Source organism: Notothenia rossii (assembly GCF_949606895.1).
Source record: "Notothenia rossii genome assembly, chromosome: 4".
NCBI classification, from domain to species: Eukaryota; Metazoa; Chordata; class Actinopteri; order Perciformes; family Nototheniidae; genus Notothenia; species Notothenia rossii.
The window spans coordinates 6,386,057-6,410,965 of NC_136902.1; the positions used below are offsets into that span (position 1 = coordinate 6,386,057).

General features: G+C 42.8%; 1 protein-coding gene across 1 annotated transcript in view; it reads left to right on the forward strand.

The window, feature by feature from the left end:
• Positions 1-794: 794 nt before the first annotated feature.
• The window catches only part of cxxc1a (CXXC finger protein 1a), a 28,342-nt gene continuing 4,227 nt past the window's right edge, over positions 795-24,909 (forward strand). Inside the window, exons 1-9 of the mRNA XM_079678208.1 lie at positions 795-1,040; positions 2,119-2,291; positions 2,677-2,777; positions 4,169-4,296; positions 4,884-5,039; positions 13,090-13,287; positions 13,372-13,524; positions 15,216-15,433; positions 16,050-16,257. Coding sequence (XP_079534334.1) covers positions 1,038-1,040; positions 2,119-2,291; positions 2,677-2,777; positions 4,169-4,296; positions 4,884-5,039; positions 13,090-13,287; positions 13,372-13,524; positions 15,216-15,433; positions 16,050-16,257 — 1,338 coding nt within the window. The 5' untranslated portion in view covers positions 795-1,037. The remainder of the gene's footprint in view (positions 1,041-2,118; positions 2,292-2,676; positions 2,778-4,168; positions 4,297-4,883; positions 5,040-13,089; positions 13,288-13,371; positions 13,525-15,215; positions 15,434-16,049; positions 16,258-24,909) is intronic.

The following is a 24,909-nucleotide window of genomic DNA, read 5'->3' on the forward strand; positions in this document are numbered from 1 at the left end:
TCACTCAGTATAACAGGCCTATACTCTCTTTATTTGCTGTAGTTTAGTAGATATCTACAAACAAAGAGTCGATATTTTTCTAAAACCCTTTAGTGCTTCACATAATAAAACACACAACGGCTGTAGCCTGATTATATGCTTTGGGGCTGTAGGTGTGTGTGGTACAGTGTGTAGGTGTGTGTGTTGTACAGTACGTAGATGCGGCAGACAGACGTTGGTTTGGTGTCCTATGCTTACTTTTAATACTTGTAAATAAAACTTTTGGCCCGTAATTTAAATTCCTCATTATAGCGACCAGAGAGGGGAGGGGGGGGGGGGGGGGGGGGGGGGGGGGGGGATATATCTTATGAGAGTGCTCTGTTTGATTCTGAAATTGAATATATTTATATAAATATATACATATATATGTGTGTGTGTAAGTGTTTAAGTGTGTGTGTGTGTGTGTGTGTGTGTGTGTGTGTGTGTGTGTCCGCATCTGTAGCCTGTTATTGTCTCATTATACCGCACTGTGAATGAATTAAAAGTAAATATATAAGTCGTCATGAACACATCTGTCCATCAGACAGAGGGCTGCTGTGCCTCCTGTCATCATTAATGGACGTCTCTTTAAAATGACCGCTCAGAGGAGAGGAGTTCTCATTTCTTTAACCGCCTGCTGCTTCCCCTCCTCTCTCCTCGGCTCCCCTCCTCGGCTCCTCCGCTCGCATCTCCTGTGGGCGGGACTTAGTCTCGAGGATAGGAGCCGAGGATGGGGGTCGAGGAGGGGAGTAGAGGAGGGGAGTTAGAGAAATGAGAAAGGGCCCAGTATTCAGTGTGTTGGTGTGCTTCGGCCTCCGTCCTGCAGGTGTCGCTGCTCTCTCTTTGCTGCTGCTTTATTTCCCTGCACAGAAGAAGAAGAAGAACAAGAAGAAGAAGAAGCAGAGCAAACAAAGAGACTTCTGCAGATTTTCGGGAAAAATGAAAAATGTGTGAAATGCAAACAGAGGTTCGGTGAGGACTGCCTCTTCTTCTTCTGTGTTTGCAGCAGCAGCTTCATCATGGTGAGTCTTCATCCTCTTCTTCACGGACAGATGTTGCGCTGATGGAGGAGAATAACGGCGCAGCTGGACACCCCCCCCTCTTTTAATATCCTGCAGCATTAGAAACACACATATAAATAATGACACATGACTTAAAATATGCAGACAAATTGGGTTGCAAGCCAGCATGCAAGAAAAAAAGCTGCATTAACAGGAAAAAGCCGTGTCGGGAAATCATTGTTTTCCTGTTATTATGAACACACTGAAGTGAAACTCAGTCTGCCTGTTAGTGTAGTCTGTGTTCATTACGTACTGTGCTTTATGTAACATTAGACGTAGGAAAAAAACGATGTGTCCCCTTTTCCTTTATTTATAAGCAGAAATAAGGTTTATCAGTCAGGGGGGGTCCACTTGTGAAAGGCAAAATGCAACAACTGTCATACTGACTTGTGACATTTAATTACATTACTACAGTAGTTACACTTGTAGGTCAGAGTAGATTAAAATGAGTCAACAAGTCAGCCTTTTGCACCCTGCAGCTCCACACACATAAACAATGACACATTAAAAGATGGAAGAAAATGAAAGGAGTTTTGGTTTCATGTTGGAAAAACGAACTGACTCACAACGCACGAAGGAAAGGAACTGTAGGTCAGATTAGATCCAAACGTATTAACTAGTCAAGTCAAGTGGACTCTAACTAGTGCGAGTTATTGTTAAAATTGTTAAATATTTCTCGATTCTCAAATACAAACTGGATTTGATAATGTCAAAATGTGTAAAAGATATTCATTCATATTGTATACACTTTAATTGTAATTTTGATATTTACAAACTTTATTTTATTTTGCTTATTTGCTTTTATTTCGCATGTTTTGTTCGCATGGTGAAAATGTCTCTTCATTTGTACGTTAAAGTTTTTACAAATCTCAAACCAGATATTTGAAATAAAAACACCTGTAAACTCTTGTCTTTTCCATGAAGACCGCAGACGTCTTCACGAAGACAATACGTGACTTTTGTTTTGAATAATTCCCACAGAGAATGAACTGTTTCCTTGATGTTTATTTCTCTTGTTTGTTTGTTTGTTGTGTCTCAGTCTGAGGAAGCTGTAGGAGCAGAGCGAGGCCCGGAGGAGGAAGAGGAGGAAGGAGGAAGAGGAGGTGGAGATGATGGTGAAGAGGCAGGAGGAGGAAGAAAATGTGCGATGAAGAACCCCAAAGGTCCTACATACTGCATCTGCCAGAAAGCAGACATCAACTGTTTCATGATGTAATAAACCTCACGTAATATATCAAACTTCAACCAACTATTCATTTAATTATTTATTAATCTGCAAATTGTTTTCTACATTATTCTATTAATCATTTCGTATAAGATGTCAGGAAATAGCAAACATGATTAATTTCAGTTTCTCAAATTCCAAGATGTCCTTAAATGTCTTGTTTACTCACTTTAATTTGATATAAAACAGCGAAAAGCAGGGAATCTTATTCTCATGTTTGAGCTAGATCCTAGATTTTTCTGATATTTTTGCACACAAATGACTGGTGATTAATAGTTGGTGATTGTGTATCTATATTTGGTGACACATTCTTGCATCTAAGACTAAAATCAACAATTAAAACGCACCTGTCTGTGTTTGTCTGTCTGTCAGAGGGTGTGACTGCTGCTCTGAGTGGTTTCATGGGAATTGTGTTGGAGTCTCAGAAAAAGCAGCAAAATCCATCAGAGTGTGGTACTGCCCGTCCTGCAGAGGTCAGTGTAATATCTGTGTGAATAACAGTGTTTCCCATACATTGATTTATTTGTGGCGGGCCGCCACAATTAAATATCGTCCGCCACAAATGGATCTCATAAAAAAATTATTATTATTAATACAATTTTCTTTTCTTTTTTTTCTTTTCTTTTTTTTCTTCTTCTTATTTGGTAGTCTAATGGATAGTGAGGTGGGCTGATGATCGGAAGGTTGCGAGTTCAAATCCTGCCTGGAACACCACTACTAGTGTGCCCTTGAGCAAAGCACTTAGCCCTCGGTTACTCCAGGGAGAATGTCCCTGTAATTGGTCATTGTAAATCGCTTTGGAATAAGGCATCTGCTAAAAGCCTGAATTGTAAATGATATTTTTGGGAGAATAAACCCCACAGATCCTCAACTCCGGTGTGTTTCACTCATTAACAACGCAACACAGAGCAACAAGAACGTTGTCTACAGTAGCCATGAACTCGCATGTATCTTATTTGAGGGGGGGTGGATGCGGTGCGGTGCCCCCACAAATAGAATCAAATTATGTGGGAAACACTGAATACAGTCGTAAAAACTCATGGTAGTCCCAGGGATTTTAGTCTTTGGAGACCATTTACATGCACAGAAACCTTTATAAACCACTACAGGAGAGGGACAGCCCAAAAGAGCATAACAGGGCCTCTTTAAAACACATCATGAACAGGAATGATATGTTTATAATACCATGAACACACACTGTTCGTTCTCAATGTCGAGTAAATCTGCTGCAGAGCCACTATTTAAAATATACTACGCCATCGAGTGGCGCCGAAGGACTGTTTGAATGCATGTTAAATGCCCAGCATTCGGGCGCGTCTCGATGACGTAGTATACTTGAAATAGTGGCTCTGTAGCAGGTATACTCGACATTGAGAAACGGCCACTGTAGTTTGATTTGAGTGAATCCCACACACACTGTCCTGCTGCTACAAATACAGCAAATGTGGATTAACAGGCCACTGAAAATAGTCCCAAACAAATACGATAACATTTTTGACTTGCATCACAGCAGCTCCATGTGTAACATACATTACATGTCACTTGTTAGACGCTTTTATCCAAAGCGACTTACATACTCAATACTGTGGACAATCCCCACAGGAGCAATTTGGGGTACACAACTACATGCATGTCTGCCGTGGGGTTTGAACCTATGACCCCCTGATCAGAACACCAACGCACTAGTCCACTGCACCACACGCCTCCCTAAATATCAAGACACAATACATGAAAAACAAACATTTAACATTACAGTACGATCACTGAGAGAAAACATGCTCAAAGACCCTTTAGCGTGCATTTGATCTGGGATTCAGTTCTGTATTTTTTTTTTTTTTTACTGTGTTTGTTGTTTCCCCGGCAGACAAAGACTCGTCTCTGGAGATCAAATACCGTCCGAAGAAAACCAAAGAGAAGGAGAGTGAGGAGAGGCCTGAGGGAGACGGGAGCTCCACCCCTCAGCCCAAGATTGACAGGAGGCGGGGCTCACAGGTAACCTAGCAACATAACTGACAAGGGGCCGGGGCTAACAGGTAACTAGGCAAAAGCAGTGATAGAAGGCGGGGCTTAAAAAGGTTTCACTGGAGGATTTTGTATAATATTTTAGGGACTTGTTTAAGTTTTTTGACATATCTGTTGACAATTCAAATGCTTTCGTCCCTTATTAACTGTAGTTGTTGTACATCTGATATTTTTTATATTTTTGTAGTATTTTGTAATATAATACAGCTTTTAGCATTTACTGTTCAATTATTTTATTTGAGTATTTAACACATTTTATTTTATAGTTTTTTGATAATAGGTATTTATATCAATATTTGTTTAATTTTTCCGCTATTTTCTATATTCATATTTTATAAATATTTGTCTGATATTTGGCAGTTTTTCCATTATTATTGTAAACATTTTTGTATAAGAGCTTCTCTGATATTTCATTACATTCTTTGTCTGATATGTATTTTTTAGAATTCATCAGATATTTTTAGCAATATTTTTAATACGTTTTTTGATAAAATGTTATATATTCTTTACATTTTACATTGTCTTCTTGTAGTAACATCGTTTTTACCTTTGGTCAGATCAAGCGTTCTGCGCGGATGTGTGGGGAGTGTGAGGCCTGTCTGCGCACGGAGGACTGCGCTCAGTGTGACTTCTGCAAAGACATGAAGAAGTTCGGAGGTCCGAATAAAATCCGACAGAAGTGTCGCCTCCGGCAGTGTGAGGTCCGAGCCCGGGTGAGTCAGCTTTATAAGGAGAATAAATAAACACTATTATTGTACTATTGTTAGAAAAATCTCACTCGTCACCGTCTTGAGCTTGAATCTCAGGATCCATGTATCTGTGATCCTCTCCAGAATGGAAGTAGTCATCACATACAGAGCATCAACTAGTTCCTGAACAGTGTCCTTCACATGCTGATATCCAAGAGAGGGAGTTCCTCAGTCACAAGATGGAGGAATAGAAAGCAGTATTCTATGTTTACTTCAGATTAGCTCCACGTCAGAAATGATCATGCTTGTCATATGTCTCTCTCCATAGAGGCTGAATGATCATGTTAATCACATAGCTATTGTATAAGTCCCTGGGGGTGGATTAGGCCAGTATTTTTCAAAGTGGGGGCCCCGACCCCCCGGGGGGGCCGCCAAGCAAAGTTTGAGGGAAACAGGATTTTTTTGTTGTTGATGTTATTAATAACTGCATATCTATCAATCTATGTGTCCTTTGATGCCAATCTTTTAATATTTTTAGTTTTTTTAATCACACGACCGCCCTTCAAGCCAATCAGAATCGAGCTGCCACTACTGAGAGTGAAACTGAATCTGCTCAGCTTTTGGAGCAAGTGAGAGCTAGTGAATGTTTTGCTCTGCAGCTGGATGAGAGCACGGATGTAGCAAATGTCGCAGAATTGCTTGCATACATCAGATTTATTTCAGAAGACAACTTTGTTGAGGAAATATTATTTTTAAAGTTTTAGACGAGTACATCATCTCAAATGGACTTGACTGGTCTCGTTGTGTGGGTGTGTGTTCAGATGGGGCAGTGGGGCTATAACAAGACAAAAAACACGGAGTGACAGCTTTGATCAGGCAGAAGGCCCCAAATGTAGTGGCAACACACTGCCTGCTCCATCGCGAGGCACTTGTACACATTTTTGCCAGAGGATAATGCTATATGGGGGTCCTTGGCATGGCAAAGTTTGGGAACCCCTGGATTACGCAAATGAAGCCGCTGACGTCACTTCTTCTTCTTCTGCTTTGGGTTTACTGGCAGGCCGCAAACAACTTCACGGCGTATACTGCCACCCAAAATCCTCGGCCGGAAGTCCCCGGAGTTGGGGACTGGCTTCAGTAGAAGCTGCTGGGACTCCCAGCAGCTTCTACTGAAGCCTTCCGAGTAAATCGCCAGAACCCCGACACCTCCTCATCCCCACCGCTCCCATGTTTTATTTTGTGTTGCCATAAGTTAGTCTCTCTGCGTTTGTGCGCTGGGCTAATGCTAATGCTAATAATGCAATGCGAGGATAATAAAATGGCGGCTTCACAAAACTCTTTTATTGGGCGTGGTTTGCAATCCGCCCTGCCAATCAGACATAGGAAAGTACCTGCTCTCTAGCAGGGACGGAAAAGGGGGTAAAAAGGTTATAATGAACTAATTTTAGTTCCGGCTTTTTTTGGTGTGAACGCAACATTTCGGAACTATATCGGAAAAGTACTGCGGTGAGAAAAGTACTGCGGTGTGAAGGACGTACCTTGGCCCTTGAGGAGCAAATGAATGAACTCTAGCGTGGCTTTATAATTAGCACTTGAAGATGCAGGATTTGAATGAAAATACAATTAATGCATGAACAACTATTATATCTATTGCATAAGTACACAGAGGATGTTGGGACAGAAGAAGATAAAAGTACCAAGCTGAATTGTATGCTTTGAATCATGCTCTTGGTTGGAGGCAGAATATGGGAAATCCTTGAGGGGCTTGACGTGTAGATCCAGAGTCATTTGGTTGAACGAAGGGCATGGCAAGCTGGTGGGGCAAACCACTCATTGTGAAATCCCCCGAACCAGCAGAAGGCGCAGCATCTGTAAGTAACTAGAGAGGATCTGAAGACACCGCAAGGTCATTATAAAAGAATGAACATAACATTCCACTCGTCGCAGAGGGGCTAAAGACCAAAGATCTGAGCAATAACCATCTCTAAGGTTGCATACATGCCGAATAGTCCGCGTCTTAACACCAGACGCAAGTGTAGAACATCGTTTCATTTGCAGAAGGTTAGGTTTGCGTTCACCCAGGCAACCTCAAACGTGGGGGGGGGACTATGAACTGTAAACTAAATTCATTGAACGGAGATGCTTTTTCAACAACTGCGGGACATTAAGCGGGTAAAACGCAGATCCAAGCAATTTCTACTGTAGCCTGCATCATAGAGCATTGGCAGGTTATTTTCATGCTGCTGTTAATCTGGAGAGTGTATCACAGACTCTGCGGCCGGCGCATAGGATTATAAATCAGACAACGTGCATTAAAAACATTACAACACATATAATGAGATGTTAAGCAGTGAGGAGGTTTCACCGATGACAGGTGGCTCTGATGAGATTGTACCACTGCCTTCTCTATACACAGGGGACCAGTGTTGTAAGCAGTCACCAGAATGAATGCATGACCAGGTTACGATGACGCGCAAATAGTTTGTTTCCCATGTTTTGATGCGGACTGCGTCACACCAGCAATGAACCGCTCCAGAGTTTACTAGCGAGCGACCCGAGACCACCTCTTTTAGGCGGAGCAGAGGTATCGGACTGCTTCCACACCAATCCAACGAACCGCATCAAGGGGTTAACGCTCCAGGGACCGATTCAACAGTACTAAACAAGCAGGTGTGAACGCGACCTAGCACGTAGCAACAAACGCCGCTCTGTCTGGGTTCACAATGTAATCAAGCGTCGCACACAGTTTGGTGAATATCATTGTTTAATCAAGGAACTGCGCCTGGATGACTGCCGTTTCCAGCGGTATTTTAGGATGACCTGTGTCCAGTTTGATGATCTTCTAGCTCGGGTTGGTGTCAGGATTTCCCGGATGGACACAAACTACAGGCGTTCCCTCTCAGCTGTGGAACGCCTGTCAATATGTCTCCGGTAAGTAAGGATCAACAGCAGGACGTCAGAGGGAATCCCAACGCTGATTGGCTTCCGCGAGAACGCGTCATGTGAATTTGACGCCCGAGTTGAAAAAATTGAACTCGCGTTTGATCACCGCTTCATGCGCGCCGTCGGAGCGAATTCGCGTCTGATCGCGTCTCTGCATTGACTTTACATGTAATCGCGCCGCCCCCAAACATCGCATCGCATCCGGTCTGAACGCAGCATAAGACTATGGTGCCTTAAGGTTTGGACAGAAAGGCTAGAGCTAGAGCTAGTTTCCTAGAGAGACTACCAGTGGAGACCATGATTGAAGGCAGTAATCAGTATTGAATGTATTACAAGTCTAATATGTAGTATAACGTAGAGCACTTTGAACATTTGGAAAGGCGCTAAATAAATAACATAAATTGTAGTTATGGCTGTTCTGATGCGGGACAGCTTGTCTGGTGGCAGTGAAGCTTGCATCAGCACACTATCGAGAATGATACCGATAATTCTAGACGTGTGGAAGGGCTTCCAGTCCCTGTTCTGAAAGAGGTAGGCCTAGCTGTTGAAAAGGTTTTAACTGGGAAAGTCAGCTACTAGGAAATGGTTAAAAGATGGACACCAAGAGGTGCTTGCAGGTGTTGTAGGGAATCCAACATAAGCTTCTGACGAGGTGTCAAAGAAACGTGGGCTACTACGGCAACCAAATGCACATTTGAGTGTACAACTTTAAAATATATATGCAGCAGAAGGCGTCTGTGATGTCTGCTTTCCCCGCCATTTCATCTACAGAGCATAGAATCGGGAAAAATCTTTAGTAGTTGTTAATACTCTTGACAGAATAGTCGTGAGGAACTAACGGCTCAATAAAGAAACGTTGCTAGAATAAATGCTCCTAGCACTAGGCTAGAGGCCTGTCATGTTTTTAAACGTTTAAATAGCAGCACGTGTAATAGGGCTGCTCGATTATGGCAAAAATCATAATCTCGATTATTTGGGTCAATAATTGTAATTGCGATTATTAAATGCGATTATTCATTGACTTTGAAAACATCCATTTATTGGAGAAAAAAATGTGAACAGTGTTTTTAACAGTTGATTACCCTGAACTTTAAGTATAATTCAATTGAAAAAAAAAAAAAAAAAGTAATAATATAAAAATAATCGTTTTATTTCGATTGCGTTGTTTTCGTAATCGTTGCAAGCCATAATCGTAATCGCGATTAAAATACGAATAATTGAGCAATAATAACGTGTAATACTCCTGGCTCCTTCAGTGTAAACTTCAGTCTCTTGAGTGCAGGTTTTAACAGACATGGGTCCCTGGGAGCCAGCATAACCTGCTGAAACCTTGATTTAAGCCTGTGATAAGGTCATTTGAAACAAACATCTGTAATTTAGAAAGAGCTTTGGAAACGATTTGTAGCATGAAGCATCCTGAGGCACACCCAGCGAGGGGGCAGAATATTGCAGGTAGAGCTTAATTCCTGTGAGGAAAAACTCTTCTTTGGTGATTAAATGTACATGGCCGCTTGGCAGAGAAGGATTCATGGTATACATACATACACTGTAGGAGAGATCAAAGTCTAAAATGATGGTCAAAAATGTATCGAGCTTCCCTTCATATTCACGTAACGGAAATTGATTAATTTATTTCCATGTATATATATTTGTTTTTATTGATTTATAGTAGTATTTAGGCTACTTATAAACTTAAAACTTCTGTATAATTGCCTCAAATATGACTTACTGCAGGCCAAATATTCCATAATAAAACATTGCTTAAGCAGAATTGTATTATATACCTGCTAAGATGCGATTCCTGAGGAATTGCTGCTGCAGGAGGCAGGAAGCTAGAACTCGTGGATGGATCTGGGACTCCAATTCCCAGAATCCTTTGGGGTGACGTCTGCGGCACAACACACGGAAGTAGAAACTTTTGTTTACATTGCAGGCAGAGGAAATCGAGTTGTTCAAGGGAATATATCGTGGAATTAAAGGCTTCAAGCGCTGATTAACTTCGAGAAGGTAGGACAGGGTTGCAGGTACTTGGGAATGCCGGAGTCAGCTTGCTCCTGCCTTTTGGTGTTTAAATACCCGCCGACCGAGAGACAGTGCGACTCTTAGCTGACACACAAGAGAGGGGTTGTTACCGGTGCTGGCGTAGAACTCGGGACTTCCTCTGGCCCAAAGGATATTAAAAGCTACTCCAGATGAGGACGGAAGGGACACCCGGATGTGTGTCGTGCGGGAGCTGTAGCTCGTTCAAGCGGCGTCTGAGCTAGCCTGTGTTTCGGGAATGAGGCATTTCTTACGGCTTCTTGCGTAAGATGATTTGGTTCCAGAGTCGGAGATTGCAATAGACATTTGAAAGGACTGCACCGGCAGGCAAACAGCAGCGACGTAGAGGTAGATGCAGCAATAGCAGCAGCAAGAAATGCATAGAGAGATCTGGCAGGTTAAATAGAGTGGCATATTAAAGGAGACCTATCATGCTATATTTGAATAATATATTGTAGGGCCATACCTATATAAGGTATATTTATACGTTTTCTTTTTCAAAATACCAAACAGATCATGCATTTTAGCCATGCCTCATTTTGCTCTATTTTGTCTCCTCCACCCTGTCTTTGCATGCGCTGCAGCTGACCACGCCCCCTGCAATGGAGGGGGCCGAGTTACGAGCGTCATGTTACCATGCTGTTACCATGCCACGGCAACCTCTCATTCCCCTGATTGGTGGAGAGTTGGCCATATAGGCGGAGCTCCTTGTCACCATAGCCGCTGAGCCGTGGGAACTTGTTTCAAATGGGGGGTGCTGTGGGGATGACACCATGGCCGGTTTTGACCAATTTGCTGTCCTAGGCAAGATTTTAGCTGGCAATGAAAAACCTCTACAAAAGACCAATACACTACAAAAAGAGAAACGTATTGACATGGTGGACAGCTTATTTAAGAGGCTTCAAATGTATTTAGTATTGCATGAATATGTTTTAATTGGGGGGTGGACTTCACATCCTCATGGAGGGTCCGGGGTGTCCCCCCGGGAAGATTTTTTTTAACATTTTAAAGTAAAATGCTTCAATCTGGTGCACTTTGAGCGCCCAATTACTAGAGACTGATCTAGGGGATACAACTCTAAACACCCATATGAAAAAGATCGGTTTGCATTTTAATCATCAAATGATATATATGTGAACATAACCAATAACCTACCATAGCCAATAACAAATAAATGTAGGCTAACTTGTTTTATTTTTGTGGTTCATTTATATCTCATTTTACCAGTTAACATTTATTTATTTATGCATATTTTTAAATCTCTCCAGTTTTAAACAATATTTTGGGTTTACTGTCCTATAGTATACATTGGAATGATTTCAAACCTGTTTTTATTTATCCTAATAATTATAAAGGAGTGCCTTGGAAATATTTGTTTACATAAATTGTGATCAAAACGTTTGAGACCCACTGAGATAACTTAGACTAAAGTGAACTATCTAAACACTGAGCCTCTCAGTCTGACAGGAGAGAACTCTCCTTCCACATTATTGTAGAAACATCTTCTTATATCCGTTAGCCGTTAACAACAATCCTCGCCGGTACCGGTGCACCCCCTCTCTCTATCTATCTATCTATCTCTCTCTCCCTCTCACGCTGGCCTTGAGCTGCGGGCGCCTGATAAGCCAACATCCCCCACTTTCATCACTTACAGCGCCCATCGTACAGGGCAAATGGAAAATGTAACCGGGGTGAAAAGGGTGTTATCTTTACTTAATTATGAATGTTGTTACATTATTTTTTTTTGTATTATATTTGTATTTAATCTTGTGGAAGTGCAGATCCCCTGTCCTCCACCAGGGGGTGCTGCAGCACCCTCAGCACCCCTACTTCCCACGGCCCTTGTCACTGACGTCAGACTATTTTCAAATCTGTATCAGTCTGTATCAGATCCGTTAAAGCTCCACTAAAATCCCCCCACTCATCGCGTCCAAATCGCGCACGTTCCGTGTTGTCCTGTAGCAGGCACCTTCGATGTCGGGGAAACGATCTTCAATACTCCGAAAAGAATTCCACCAGACTCCTTTGCCCCTCCAACAGAGGGATGTCCTTGTCCTTTTTCCTTTTAGTCATTTCAAGCGATAAAAACTCTCGATCTTCTCTCAAATTATTAAAAAATGTTGACGGCAAGACGGCCCCCTGGCGGAAACGCTGTCTTCTAGGTAATCATACATCCTGTTATGTACACAGCTACAGTTGGGATATCTTTGTTATCATGTGTACTCTCATATTGGAAGAGTACATTCAGTATTTTCCCAACAATTATTTACACTTCGGACAATGTCTACATTATATTTGGACATTTTACTTTAATTTCTTATGTTTATAGAATATTTTTCTATAAACTATTACATATTCTCCATTCTCAAATAAAGCATCTGTTAAAAAAAACTAAATAAAAATAAAAAATTGTTTTGAGTGTACCCAATAAATTGACATAGTTATAGGTAAACGTTAAAGGTCCCCTATTATACTGTTTCTCATAAATATATTATAGGTCTCAGATATATCCAGAGCCTGTCTCTGATTGGCTGAAACACCAAACAGATCATTGCAGCATTACCCATAATCCCCTCTGTTTCAGCCGCGTTTCAAAAGTGCTGATTCTCTGTTTGTTACTTTAGATGAAAATAAGGAGCCCCTCTGAGAGACATTTGGTTAAAAGTAACTCAATGGTGCTCTAGGAGGAGAGGAGGGGGGGGGGGGGTTACCTTGGTTGCTGATTGGCTAATGGTTACACAAGCCAAAACATCGTTATGACATCATAAAGTGGCCAACATTTGGTCAGCTCATTTTCAGACAGGTTTTTATAGAAATGGATCAGGACAAAAAGAGAGAGAATCTTTGTTCCTGAAACTTTCAGAATCTCTTTCCACAGAGGGGACACATGTTGATGTAGAAGAGACATGAAGAAGAGGGGACACATGTTGATGTAGAAGAGACATGAAGAAGAGGGGACACATGTTGATGTAGAAGAGACATGAAGAAGAGGGGACACATGTTGATGTAGAAGAGACATGAACAATTGGATGTTTCATAATAGTTGACCTTTAAAATATATATTCATTCCTTTAATGTTGTCTTTGAGCAGAAGATGCTTCGAGTCAAAGACGAGGAGATGAAACGGAGCAGCAGGGGGCGGTGCTTAACGAGGAAAGGAGTGGGGCATTATACAGAGGAGGAGGAGGATGATGATGAGGAGGATGATGACGATGATGATGACGTGGCCTTCAGTGAGAGCGAGCTGGAGCTTTACGAGCAGTACAAAGCTGCCGGATACAGAGACCTGGTGAGTATGTGAGACTGAGCGTTTCTGACCAATCAGCTGCCAGAACAGACACTTCCTGTGGTTTGACGCTTCGTCCTGTTGCAGATGTGGCACAGCGAGGATGAGGAGGAGGAGCAGTCGGAGTCTCTGAGGAAGAAGGCGGTGAAGGTGAAACACGTGAAGAGACAGGAGAAGAAACCGGAGAAGAAGCCGGAGAAGAAGGTGGAGAAGAAGGTGGAGAAGAAGGTGGAGAAGAAGGTGGGGACGGCAATACAACATAGAATACATCTTCCCACATTGAATTTCCTCTTGCTGCAGAAATATGGTTTAAAATAGCCCGCTGTTGGATTCAAAGTATTTAAAGGGCTTTATCGTCACATCCACACTGTATGACAATCTTAATTCACAGGCTCCTCCAACAATACATATATAAAACATAAAACAAATACAAAAACAATCAAAATAGTGCAAGAAGAAACAAGATAAGATAAGATATATGAAATGAAGAAATGTTTTCATCACAGCAGTATGGATAAGACATTGCACATGTATTAGAGGTAAATAAAATGTAGTAACACAATAAAGATATACATATCAGCAGTAGAAGACATCCAAAATACGCAGAACAGTGAATATATATACATATCAATAATGAAATCTTTATATATTGAATATATTGAAAAGGTATGAATAAAATAGTGCAAGAGATTGTTGCAAGACTATTTCACAGGTAATGCAGGAGAAGTTAACTACATTCAAGTGACATAGAACAGTATGAGCTAAAAGTAGAATGTACATGTACACCGTCACCGGCTTGAGCTTCAATCTCAGGATCCATGTATCTGTGATCCTCTCCAGAATGGAAGTAGTCATCTCATACAGAGCATCAACTACCGTAATTTTCTGACTATAAGCCGCGCCTTTTTTCCCATTTTTCTACGCTGCGGCTTATATAACGGTGCGGCTAATCTATGGATTTTTACAGCTAACGGCCACCACCTTTAACTCTATGGGCTCTATGGCCGGTCCGCACCCCCCACCTTTAAGCGGCGGGCTCCAGCAGAAAAGCTGGAGGCCGGAGAAGAGTGAGACAGGTAGCGTGCACAAGTAAAAGTGGAACCGAGAGTGGGACGAGAGACAGAACGAGAGCAAGACAGACAGACATTACGAGAGCGAGACAGTTTGTCCCCGTACCACTGGTTGAAAACCGCTGCTGTAGATCACTGCCGGTACGTGCGCTGGGAGCGCACCGTTTAAGTTTGAAAGTTGAAAAGTTTGTATGTCTGAAATGCTATGTGATACAGTACAGTTTACACAGCACATGTTCTGTAGCTACTATTGCACTAAATGGTAACACTTGAATACGTTATGCAAATATGCAACTTGTTTGTTGAAATGTTAATAAATGGGAGCTTCCTCAAACAGCCATCTCTTTCCCGACAATCCCCTCTGTGCACGAACCCTTACATATGGTAATTAAACATTAAAACACCTGCGGCTTATAGTCCAGTGCGGCTTATATATGTACACATCATTCAATTTAGCTGCTGCGGCTTATATTCAGGTGCGCCTTATAGTCCAAGAATTACGGTAGTTCCTGAACAGTGTCCTTCACATGCTGATATCCAAGAGAGGGAGTTCCACAGTCACAAGATGGAGGAATAGAAAGCAGTATTCAATGTTTACTTCAGATTAGTTCCACGTCAGAAATGATCATGTTTGTCATATGTCTCTCTCCATAGAGGCTGAGTCATCATGTTAATCACATAGCTATCATATGCCTCAAACAGTCCTGATGCTCTGCTAGGTAATCACACATCCTGTCATGTTCACAGCTACAGTTGGGATACCTCTGTTATCATGTTGCTCTGATATTGGAAGAGGACATTCAGTATTTTCCCAACATATAGTGAAATAAAAAGCTGTTGTTTTCCTATCCTCTGCTGTAGAAAACTGTCTCCGCCCCCAAAGAGGAGGTGAAGCCTCGCCGCCACAAAGCGAAGCAGCGCCACAAGGAGCGAGTGCGTCACAGCGAGCGAGGAGGAGAGGGCGGGGCTAAGGAAGTGGGCGGGGCCTTGCGTCAGTGTCTGGGACCAGGATGCGTCCAAGCAGCGAGGGCCAACTCCAAATACTGCACCGACGACTGCGGCATGAAGCTGGCCGCCAAGTGAGTCACGCATTTAATGCACACCACACCAAAATCATCGACAACAAGAGGAAACATTCTGCTCATTTCCAGGTTCATATTTATGTGTCTCTCTCCAAGCTTTAATCCTTCGTGCCTGGAGCCATCAGGCTGCACAACAAGGGTCAACAATGTGACTCAAGTACTGGACATAAGATACACACTGATTTCACACATACATGTACATATCTAATATGTATATAGGACCCAAATCTGTATATATGTTCATTTTAATTTAATTCATTTCTTATTCTAAAGATACTTTACTGTATATAATTTAATTTGTATCTTTCATTTGATTAATCTCTAATCTGTGTGAATCTGTGCTGTCCTGTTTTTCATCCTCTTGCTGTTCAACTGACTTTCCCCACAGGGATTAATAAAGCTTCCTCTTATCTTTTAATGTTTACAAAGCTCTTTATTTGTCTCATACTGTCTGTGCTGCAGCACCTCTTTTTACCCTCTGTCTGAAACCAGAGCCCAGTCTGCTCTGATTGGTTAGCTGTTGTGCTCTGTTGTGATTGGTCAAGCTCTTAGAGATGTCCCGCCCCTTAGCCTCTGAAGAATGACTGTTCCTTTGTTGCTCTCCCCCTGCCAGTCGTCTGTATGAGATCCTGCCTCAGAGGATCCAGCAGTGGCAGCAGAGTCCCTGCATCGCCGAGGAGATGGGAAGGAGGCAGCTGGAGCGGATCAGGAAGGAGCAGCAGGCGTCGAGGCTCCGGCTGACAACCATGGAGAAACGTTTCCACGAACTGGAAGGCATCATCGCCAACGCCAAGCAGCAGCAGGTCCTACAGCACGAGGAGGTGAGACAGACAGACAGACAGACAGACACACAGACAGACAGACAGACAGACACAGACAGACAGACAGACAGACAGACACACAGACAGACAGACAGACAGACAGACAGACAGACAGACAGACAGACAGACAGACAGAGAGACACACAGACAGACACACAGACAGACAGAGAGACGGACACACACACAGACAGACAGACAGACAGAGAGACGGACACAGACAGACAGACAGACAGACAGACAGACAGACAGACAGACAGAGAGACACACAGACAGACAGACAGAGAGACGGACACACACACAGACAGACAGACAGACAGACACACACACAGAAAGAAGTGTGAATCCATTTACCTCTTATTAAGCTCATTTTCTTTTGGGCATTAAAACATTGGAGTGGAAAAGCAGGAAATGAAAGCAAAAGAATGTGTCCATTTGCTCAAATAGCCTTTTGGACCTGAGCTAATACAATCTTCGAGAATCCTGCTTTCCAGAGCCTGGATAGCTCAGTCGGTAGAGCATCAGACTTTTAATCTGAGGGTCCAGGGTTCAAGTCCCTGTTCAGGCTTTACATCTATTGTGTGATGTGACTCAAGTCCTCTCTAAAGCTCACATTTGACTGCTATGCAAAGTCTGCTTGAGGCATTTGGGGAAATCTGTTCCCGGCTACCAGACCATCTAGATACATCCAAGTCACTCGCACATGTCTTCAAGGCCCCATTTATAAGTGCCTCATCTTTTACACTCAACCAAAGATGTCTCAGGTTTCCACATTGCTGATCTCCTTGAAAGCTGTCTTGATTTTCAGATACTTAATGCAAATGTAGGCATGCATACTTTCACTACTAAGGTGTCTTTCAGAGCCTGGATAGCTCAGTCGGTAGAGCATCAGACTTTTAATCTGAGGGTCCAGGGTTCAAGTCCCTGTTCAGGCGTAAATCTATTGTGTGATGTGACTCAAGTCCTGTCTTAGGGCAACCTAATTACTACCACATTCTCTGGGTGCACACATCACATTTACACATTTTTAATTCCCAATTTATTCAGACACCATCATTTAGACTTAGCGGAAGATATCTCTGTTTACCAAATCAAAAGTCTCATTGTAATCTCTCATGATTTTTCCCATAATACATTTAAATCAGTGACTTCCCTTTCTCTCTCTCCTCTCTCTCCTCTCTCTCTCTCAATTCAATTCAATTCAATTCAATTCAATTCAATTCAATTCAATTCAATTCAAAGGGGCTTTATTGGCATGAAAGTTAAATTAAACAATGTTGCCAAAGCATCACAATACAAAATAATTAACAACATTAACATACATTTCAAATGTTTACATATTATTGATGATATATATATATACAGTGATACAATTACATTTCAACACGTGTGTGTGTGTGTGTGTGTGTGTGTGTGTGTGTGTGTGTGTGTGTGTGTGTGTGTGTGTGTGTGTGTGTGTGTGTGTGTGTGTGTGTGTGTGTGTGTGTGTGTGTGTGTGTGTGTGTGTGTGTGTGTGTGTGTGTGTGTGTGTGTGTGTGTGTGTGTGTGTGTGTGTGAGTCTCATTCACTGTCCCTCAGGTTGTGGCATGTGTATACATATTGGGCAGCAAGGTGTGCCTTGTCTCCTTCTCCTAGGAGTACTCTCAGTCTTGAGAGGTCATCAACCTCCTTGAAACCTGGGATTACAGAGTTCAACTTGTTCCAATAAATGCTCCTTACTTCGTTGAATGTTTGGCATTTCAGGAGGAAGTGCATCTCTGTCTCAGTCTCACCTGTCGTACAGTGACCACATGTTCTGTTCTCTTTTGGTTGCCAGGATCTTTTGAGTCTTCCTGTTTCGATTGCCAGTTTGTGGTCACTGAGCCTGTACTTGGTTAGGATCTGTCTCTGCTTTCTATCTCTGACAGTAGAGAGATACTCTGCCAGCTCATACTCTCTGTTTAGAGCCAGGTAACATTCTAATCTACTTTGGCTTTTTTTCTCTCTCTCTCTCTCTCTCTCAATTCAATTCAATTCAATTCAATGGGGCTTTATTGGCATGAAAGTTAAATTAAACAATGTTGCCAAAGCATCACAATACAAAATAATTAACAACATTAACAGACATTTCAAATTTTTACATATTATTGATGATATATATATACAGTGATACAATTACATTTCAACACGTGTGTGTGTGTGTGTGTGTGTGTGTGTGTGTGTGTGTGTGTGTGAGTCTCATTCACTGTCCCTCAGGTTGTGGCATGTGTATACATATTGGGCAGCAAGGTGTGCCTTGTCTCCTTCTCCTAGGAGTACTCTCAGTCTTGAGAGGTCATCAACCTCCTTGAAACCTGGGATTACAGAGTTCAACTTGTTCCAATAAATGCTCCTTACTTGGTTGAATGTTTGGCACTTCAGGAGGAAGTGCATCTCTGTCTCAGTCTCACCTGTCGTACAGTGACCACATGTTCTGTTCTCTTTTGGTTGCCAGGATCTTTTGAGTCTTCCTGTTTCGATTGCCAGTTTGTGGTCACTGAGCCTGTACTTGGTTAGGATCTGTCTCTGCTTTCTATCTCTGACAGTAGAGAGATACTCTGCCAGCTCATACTCTCTGTTTAGAGCCAGGTAACATTCTAATCTACTTTGGCTTTTAGTTTCTTCTTCCCAATGTTGTAAATAGTTGTCTTTACATTGTGTTATAATGCGTTTGACTGTGATTGGTGTTTGGAGAGCAGTGTTGTTGAGAGACTGGTCAGAGTGGCTCTGAGAGGGGGCAGCTAGCCTCAGCACCAGCTGACATAGGGGACTCTTCTCTGGGGTTAGCTCTTGGCTTTGGAGGGCTTTGGAGTGGAGGGTGTCTCGGGGGCTGGACCTAAGGTGGTTAAAGAATGTCAGTGCTCTCTTTTGAGTGTTAATGATCAGTGGGTATCTGCCTAATTCTGCTCTACATGCATTTGTTGGTGTTTTTCTCTGAACACGTCAAATGTATCTGCAGAATTCTGCATGTAAAGACTCTGTTGGATGTTTGTCCCAGCGGGTATAGCTCTGGTGACTGAGTGGACCCCATACTTCACTACCGTACAGCGCAATGGGCTGGATCACACTATCAAAGATTTTGAGCCAGATTTTAATTGGAATTTGGACATTATAAAATGTTCTCTTAATTGCATTTAGAGCTCTTCTGGCTTTTTCTTTGAGTGCATTCACTGCCATGTTGAAACTTCCTGATGCTGTTATGGTTAAACCGAGGTAGGTGTAACTCATACTATGTTCGATGATATGATTATTTATGGTAAACTGGTATTTGTTCTCCTGACATCTGGGGCGTTTTTGGAAAACCATGACATTAGTTTTCTTCATATTGACTGCCAGGGCCCAGTTCTTACAGTACTGGTCTACTATGTCCAGCTGTTGTTGGAGTCCTTGTTCAGTAGGAGACAGCAGAACAAGGTCATCAGCATAAAGCAGACACTTCACCTCTCTCTCTAGGAGGGAGAGGCCAGGAGCAGCACAGTGATCCAACTGAACAGCAAGTTCATTTATATATATATTAAATAAAGTGGGACTTAAATTGCAACCCTGACGAACACCTCTTCTCTGGGTGAAGAATTCAGTTTGTTTGTCTCCAATTTTAACAGCACACTTATTCCCTAAATACATTGATTTAACCAGATCGTACATTTTGCCCCCTATACCACAATGTAGAAGTCTATAATAGAGCCCTTCGTGCCAAATAGAGTCGAAAGCTTTTTTGAAATCAATGAAACAAGTGAATATCTTACCATGTTTTGTTTGGTGTACATGTTTGTTAACTAAAGTGTGAAGGGTATATACATGGTCGGTGGTGCGGTGTTTTGGAAGGAAGCCAATTTGATTTTGACTCAAGATGGATTGTCGGTTAAGGAAATCTTGTATTCTTTTATTTAGAATACTACAGAATAATTTCCCCAGACAGCTGCTGACACAGATGCCACGGTAGTTATTAGGGTCTGATTTGTCTCCACTCTTATGAATGGGGGAAATGAGCCCTTTGCACCAGATGTCAGGAAAACATCCTGACTGCAATATGATATTGAACAGCTTTAATACTGTACCCTGCATCTCTGGGGTGCTGCATCTGAGCATTTCGTTTTGAATGTTGTCTGGGCCACAAGCTTTCCTTGGCCGGAGAGATTGTGTCTGTGTGGTCAACTCTTCCAGAGTCATTGGGAAATCAAGGGGCTTTTGGTGGTCTTTAATAGTTTCTTCTAATGTTTGGAGTTTCTCTTTTGTAATACATTGATCTGAATTCATTAGATTTATTGGTATGTCTTTGTACAAACTTTCAAAATGTTCTCTCCAGATGTCACCGTTTTGGATGGGTAATGCTTGCGGTTGTTTTGTGTTGAAGTTGCTCCACAGATCCCAGAATTGATTTTGATCAATGGCTTTCTCAATATCCTCAAGTTTCATGTGGGTATAATTTTGTTTTTTGTTCCTTATTGTACATTTATATTTGTTTAAAAGGTCATTGTATCTAATGCGTAAGGCTGGGTTGTTTGGTTGCCGATGTTTTTCATTTGCTATTTTTCTCAGGTCTTTTCTGATGGTCTTGCATTCCTGGTCAAACCATTTGTCAGCGTTTTGCCTTTTAACAGGCTTCCGCTTTTGTTTTACAAGGTCAGCTTTAATAGCTGCCTTGTGAAATATCATATTGATATAATCAATGGCCATGTTTACACCATCTTTGGTAGGAACATATTGATTTTGGTCAAATAGTGACATGTCATTCATCAGATCAGGTGAGTTCAAGGCCATGGTGAATTTGTCTCCACTGTCTGGGGCCCATCTGTAAGTAGGATTTAATGTATACAGCTTACTGGGTCCCCTTGTTGTGTCACTCATTGGACCTGAGACTTTAAAGAACACATTGATTTGGTTGTGGTCTGAAAAGGGGGATTGCTGTCTGACAGTGAATGCACTGATAGTGGAGGGGTCCATGTCAGTGATTGCATAGTCTACTACACTAGACCCTAGAGCTGAGGAGTATGTGAATCTCCCTAAAGAGTCCCCTCTGAACCTCCCGTTCACTATGTACAGGCCTAAGGCCCGACAGAGATGCACTATCTCTTTGCCATTCTGATTGATTTCAGAGTCAAGGCTGTTCCGATGGCTGACGGTTGGTGTGGTAAACAGGGGGGGCTCACCAAATACATGGTGGCTGCCCTGTGGGTCTATGACATCAGGTTCAATTCCTGTTCGTCCGTTCAGATCTCCAGTTAGAAGCACATTTCCCTGGGCCTGAAAATAGGCTATTTCTGAATGGAGAGTTTCAAAAATGTCTTCTTCAAAATAAGGAGAATCTACTGGGGGTATATAAATAGCACACATGTATAGATTCCTGTCAGTTATGCCCAGGGCTTGATCTAACCTTAGCCAAATGTGTGATTTACCTTGTTTTACTACTGAGATCTGATGGCAAAGCTCTCCTTTATACCACACCAAGATCCCCCCCGATGTTCTGCCCTTGCGTATGTTTTTTGATTTTATAGAGGGCACCATTACTTCATTATAACCTGGAGGACAGTGAGTGAGCAGATCATTTTTACACCATGTTTCTGTTAATATAATTATATCAACATCTTTGATAGATTCTAAGAACTCTGGATTCTCACTCTTAACCTCAAAGGTTGAGGAGTGGAGTCCCTGAATATTCCAACAGCTTATATGAAAAGAACGCATCTTTTTTTCAAAAACAAACAATCAAAATGAACCTGTATACAGTGATGCAAATTAGTCGCTTTTCGGCGCCTCCCGCTTTTTTAACGCTGCTTTGGGTGACTTGTGTAATTCGTGGAGAACCGAAGAGTTTTCGTTTTGTGTGTGGGGGGGGGGGGGTCCGTCAGTCTGTCCGTTAGTCCGTCCGACTGACGGACAACTTCTCACTTCAAAAAAGAAGAAGAAATCTAGATCGCAAAATAATTAAACAAGCGAGTTTCTGTTTTTCCTGGCCAAGGACAGGTTCCTTGAACACAACACGAGCGTAACGTGTTTTCACCATGGTCTTCACGTGGTTATGTCTCGTCTGAAAGGAGTGCTTACGGAGAGCACCGGAACGCCGCTCCAGCCCTTCAAATATTGCAGTACCCATAAGGAGCCGTACACATGCCGCAGTGTTTGCGTGGCTGTGTCTTTAGTTGTAAGCACAGTGGCGATCTGTTGTTATTAGCATCTGGTTAGCTAGCTATGCTAACGAATTTAAAGAGCTTTTCTACAACCAGGTGGAAGAGAGCTCTCTCCTGAGAGGCTCAAATAACCTCAGCTCAGTGAGGTTAAGGCACACCTTGATATGATCATTATAGTTATTAATGAGACATTAGAGACTAAATGAAAAACAGGTATAAAATACTATATGACAGTAACAAAAAAGTTGTTAAAAATAAGTGATTTTTAAAATATCCAAAAAGAAAAATCTGCTTACAGTTCTGTTTCAAATGGGTGTTGAGAGATGTATCCATAGATCTCCTCATGTTGCTCTCAAAGTGCACCAGATTGATGCTTTTAAATTCAATATTTTAAAAAAAAATCTTCCCGGGGGAGAATGCCCCCGGACCCCCCTAGAGGGGGTTAGGTCCCCGCCACTTAAATCATGTTCACATGGATACTAAATACATTTGCACACATCTTGTGTCCATATCTTTCTGTTTTGGTGGTCATGCCACACCGTGCACTTGCATGCATGCATGCGCAGGTCATGGTAAGATATATGGATTAAGAGGTTGCTTTTTCTTTGCACAACATGAAAGAAAGGCCGAATGAATTGGATGTGATTTTAGTATTTTTAAGCAGAGGTTGAGTTCAATAATTTGTACGGCCCTCGGAGGATGTTGTAAAAATTGAAAAGAAAAAGGTTCCCCCTGCTGTAAAAATAATAAAAACCCTTGATTTATAACTTAACTTCTCTGTGTCCTATAGATCTGAGTATATTATAAAGAATAGCCAGTTAATTGAAGCATTATAGCACAGGCCTTTGTCAGATGGTATATTACGCAGTTTTTTTCCTGCTTCGAATAGTTCTCTCTTTTTTCACCATACCTGTGTTTGCATCACTGTGTATAGTGAGACAAATATATAAAAAAAAACAAAAAAACAACAACAAATAAAACAACTATTTTCACTAATATTGCTATTGTACTGATTACTACGATAACATATAAATGTAATGTCTTAGCTGGACAGAAGTCGGGTGCACAGGGTGTGCAGCATCATCCTGATGTCTCCCAGTTCAGAGGTAGCAGGGGGAGGGAGGGTGGCAGCAGGCTGGGCTACAACTGCAGCATAGCTCCGCTGCTGTAGGCGGGGAGGGAGACAAGGAGCAGCTGTTGCTGCATATCTCTGCTGCTGATGTTGTGCAGGTGTTGAGCTGGGTGAAAGCAGCCTCCTCTGGGTGTGTTGGGGGCGTGGGGAGTGGGAGGTCCAGGCTGAGCTGTTGTGTCTCCTCACAGCAGGGGTGGTGATCCTGGGGTGGTGATGGGGAGGAAGCGGTGTGGGAGGGTCTATAAGGCCTCTAGAGGAGGGGGTGGGAGGACTGCGTCCCAGGGCTGCATCTTTGAGGGTCTTTGCAAATATCCCCACCCTCTCTCTGTGTAGGTGGAGTCCATCATAGAGGTCCCAGGGGCCAATGGTTGAGTGGAGGGCCAGGTGGACATTTGGTAAGGTGGCACATCCTTTTCTGATCTCCATATTAATGTCATGGATGACATGAGGAGGGGTGTCTGTCCTTGGCAGCAGGGTGGAGACCACAATGCGGGTGTCAGGGAATTCCTTACTGGCCTGCTCCGCCATTTTCCTCACTGCCTCAGCAGTGTCCCTACGGAGGGTGTGCAGGTCATTTGTTCCCGTGTGGATCACCAGGTACTGAGGGCTCCTGAGGGTCTCCTTTTTCAACAGCTTCATGGCCTGGCCTGTGGTGCTGCAGTGTTTAGACAGCACCTTTTTATCAGGGAAAAGCTTTCTTGGGTCCAGGAACTTCCCGTTTGAGTCAGCCAGCAGGACCACTTGTGGGTCTTGTTCTTCCTGCTGAGTAGAGGGAGGCTGGGATGGGCAGAGCTGCCTGTGGGCAGCTGGCTGTGTGGGTGTATCAGGACGGGCCAGGGTGTTGTTGGGCTGGGTGCTGAGCAGAGAGGGTGGGCCAGGGACACTGGCAGGAAGAGTCTGTGTCTCTCTACTCGTCATTGTGAGGACTGATGAGAGTTTCTCTGTCAGGTGTTGGACCTGCCTGGTGAAGCTCTTCTCTCTACACTCAGCATCCTCCCTCACCTTGGCTAACTGAACACGGAGCACACTGTTCTCCTGTTTGAGTGCCTCTACACTTCCTCTGAGGTCAGATGCCAAAGCCTCGTTGTCGCTCTTGAGCTGCTGGAGGTCCTCTTTAAGCTGCTGCAGAGTGTTGTCTGGGGGACCAGACTGCCTGGCCTGGGTCCGCTCTTTGAATTCTGCAAAGTCCAGCTCCAGCAGGGCCATACTCTCCTTCAGCCGATTGTTGGAGCTGGCCGGTGTGGGAGGGGCAGAGATGGACAAGGTGTTGGGGTTCTCTATTGGGCTCTCATCACCTTCGCTGTCAGAGGGGACATCAGAGGGGACATCAGAGGGGACATCAGAGGGGACATTGATCCTCTTTGTGTCCACCTCAGC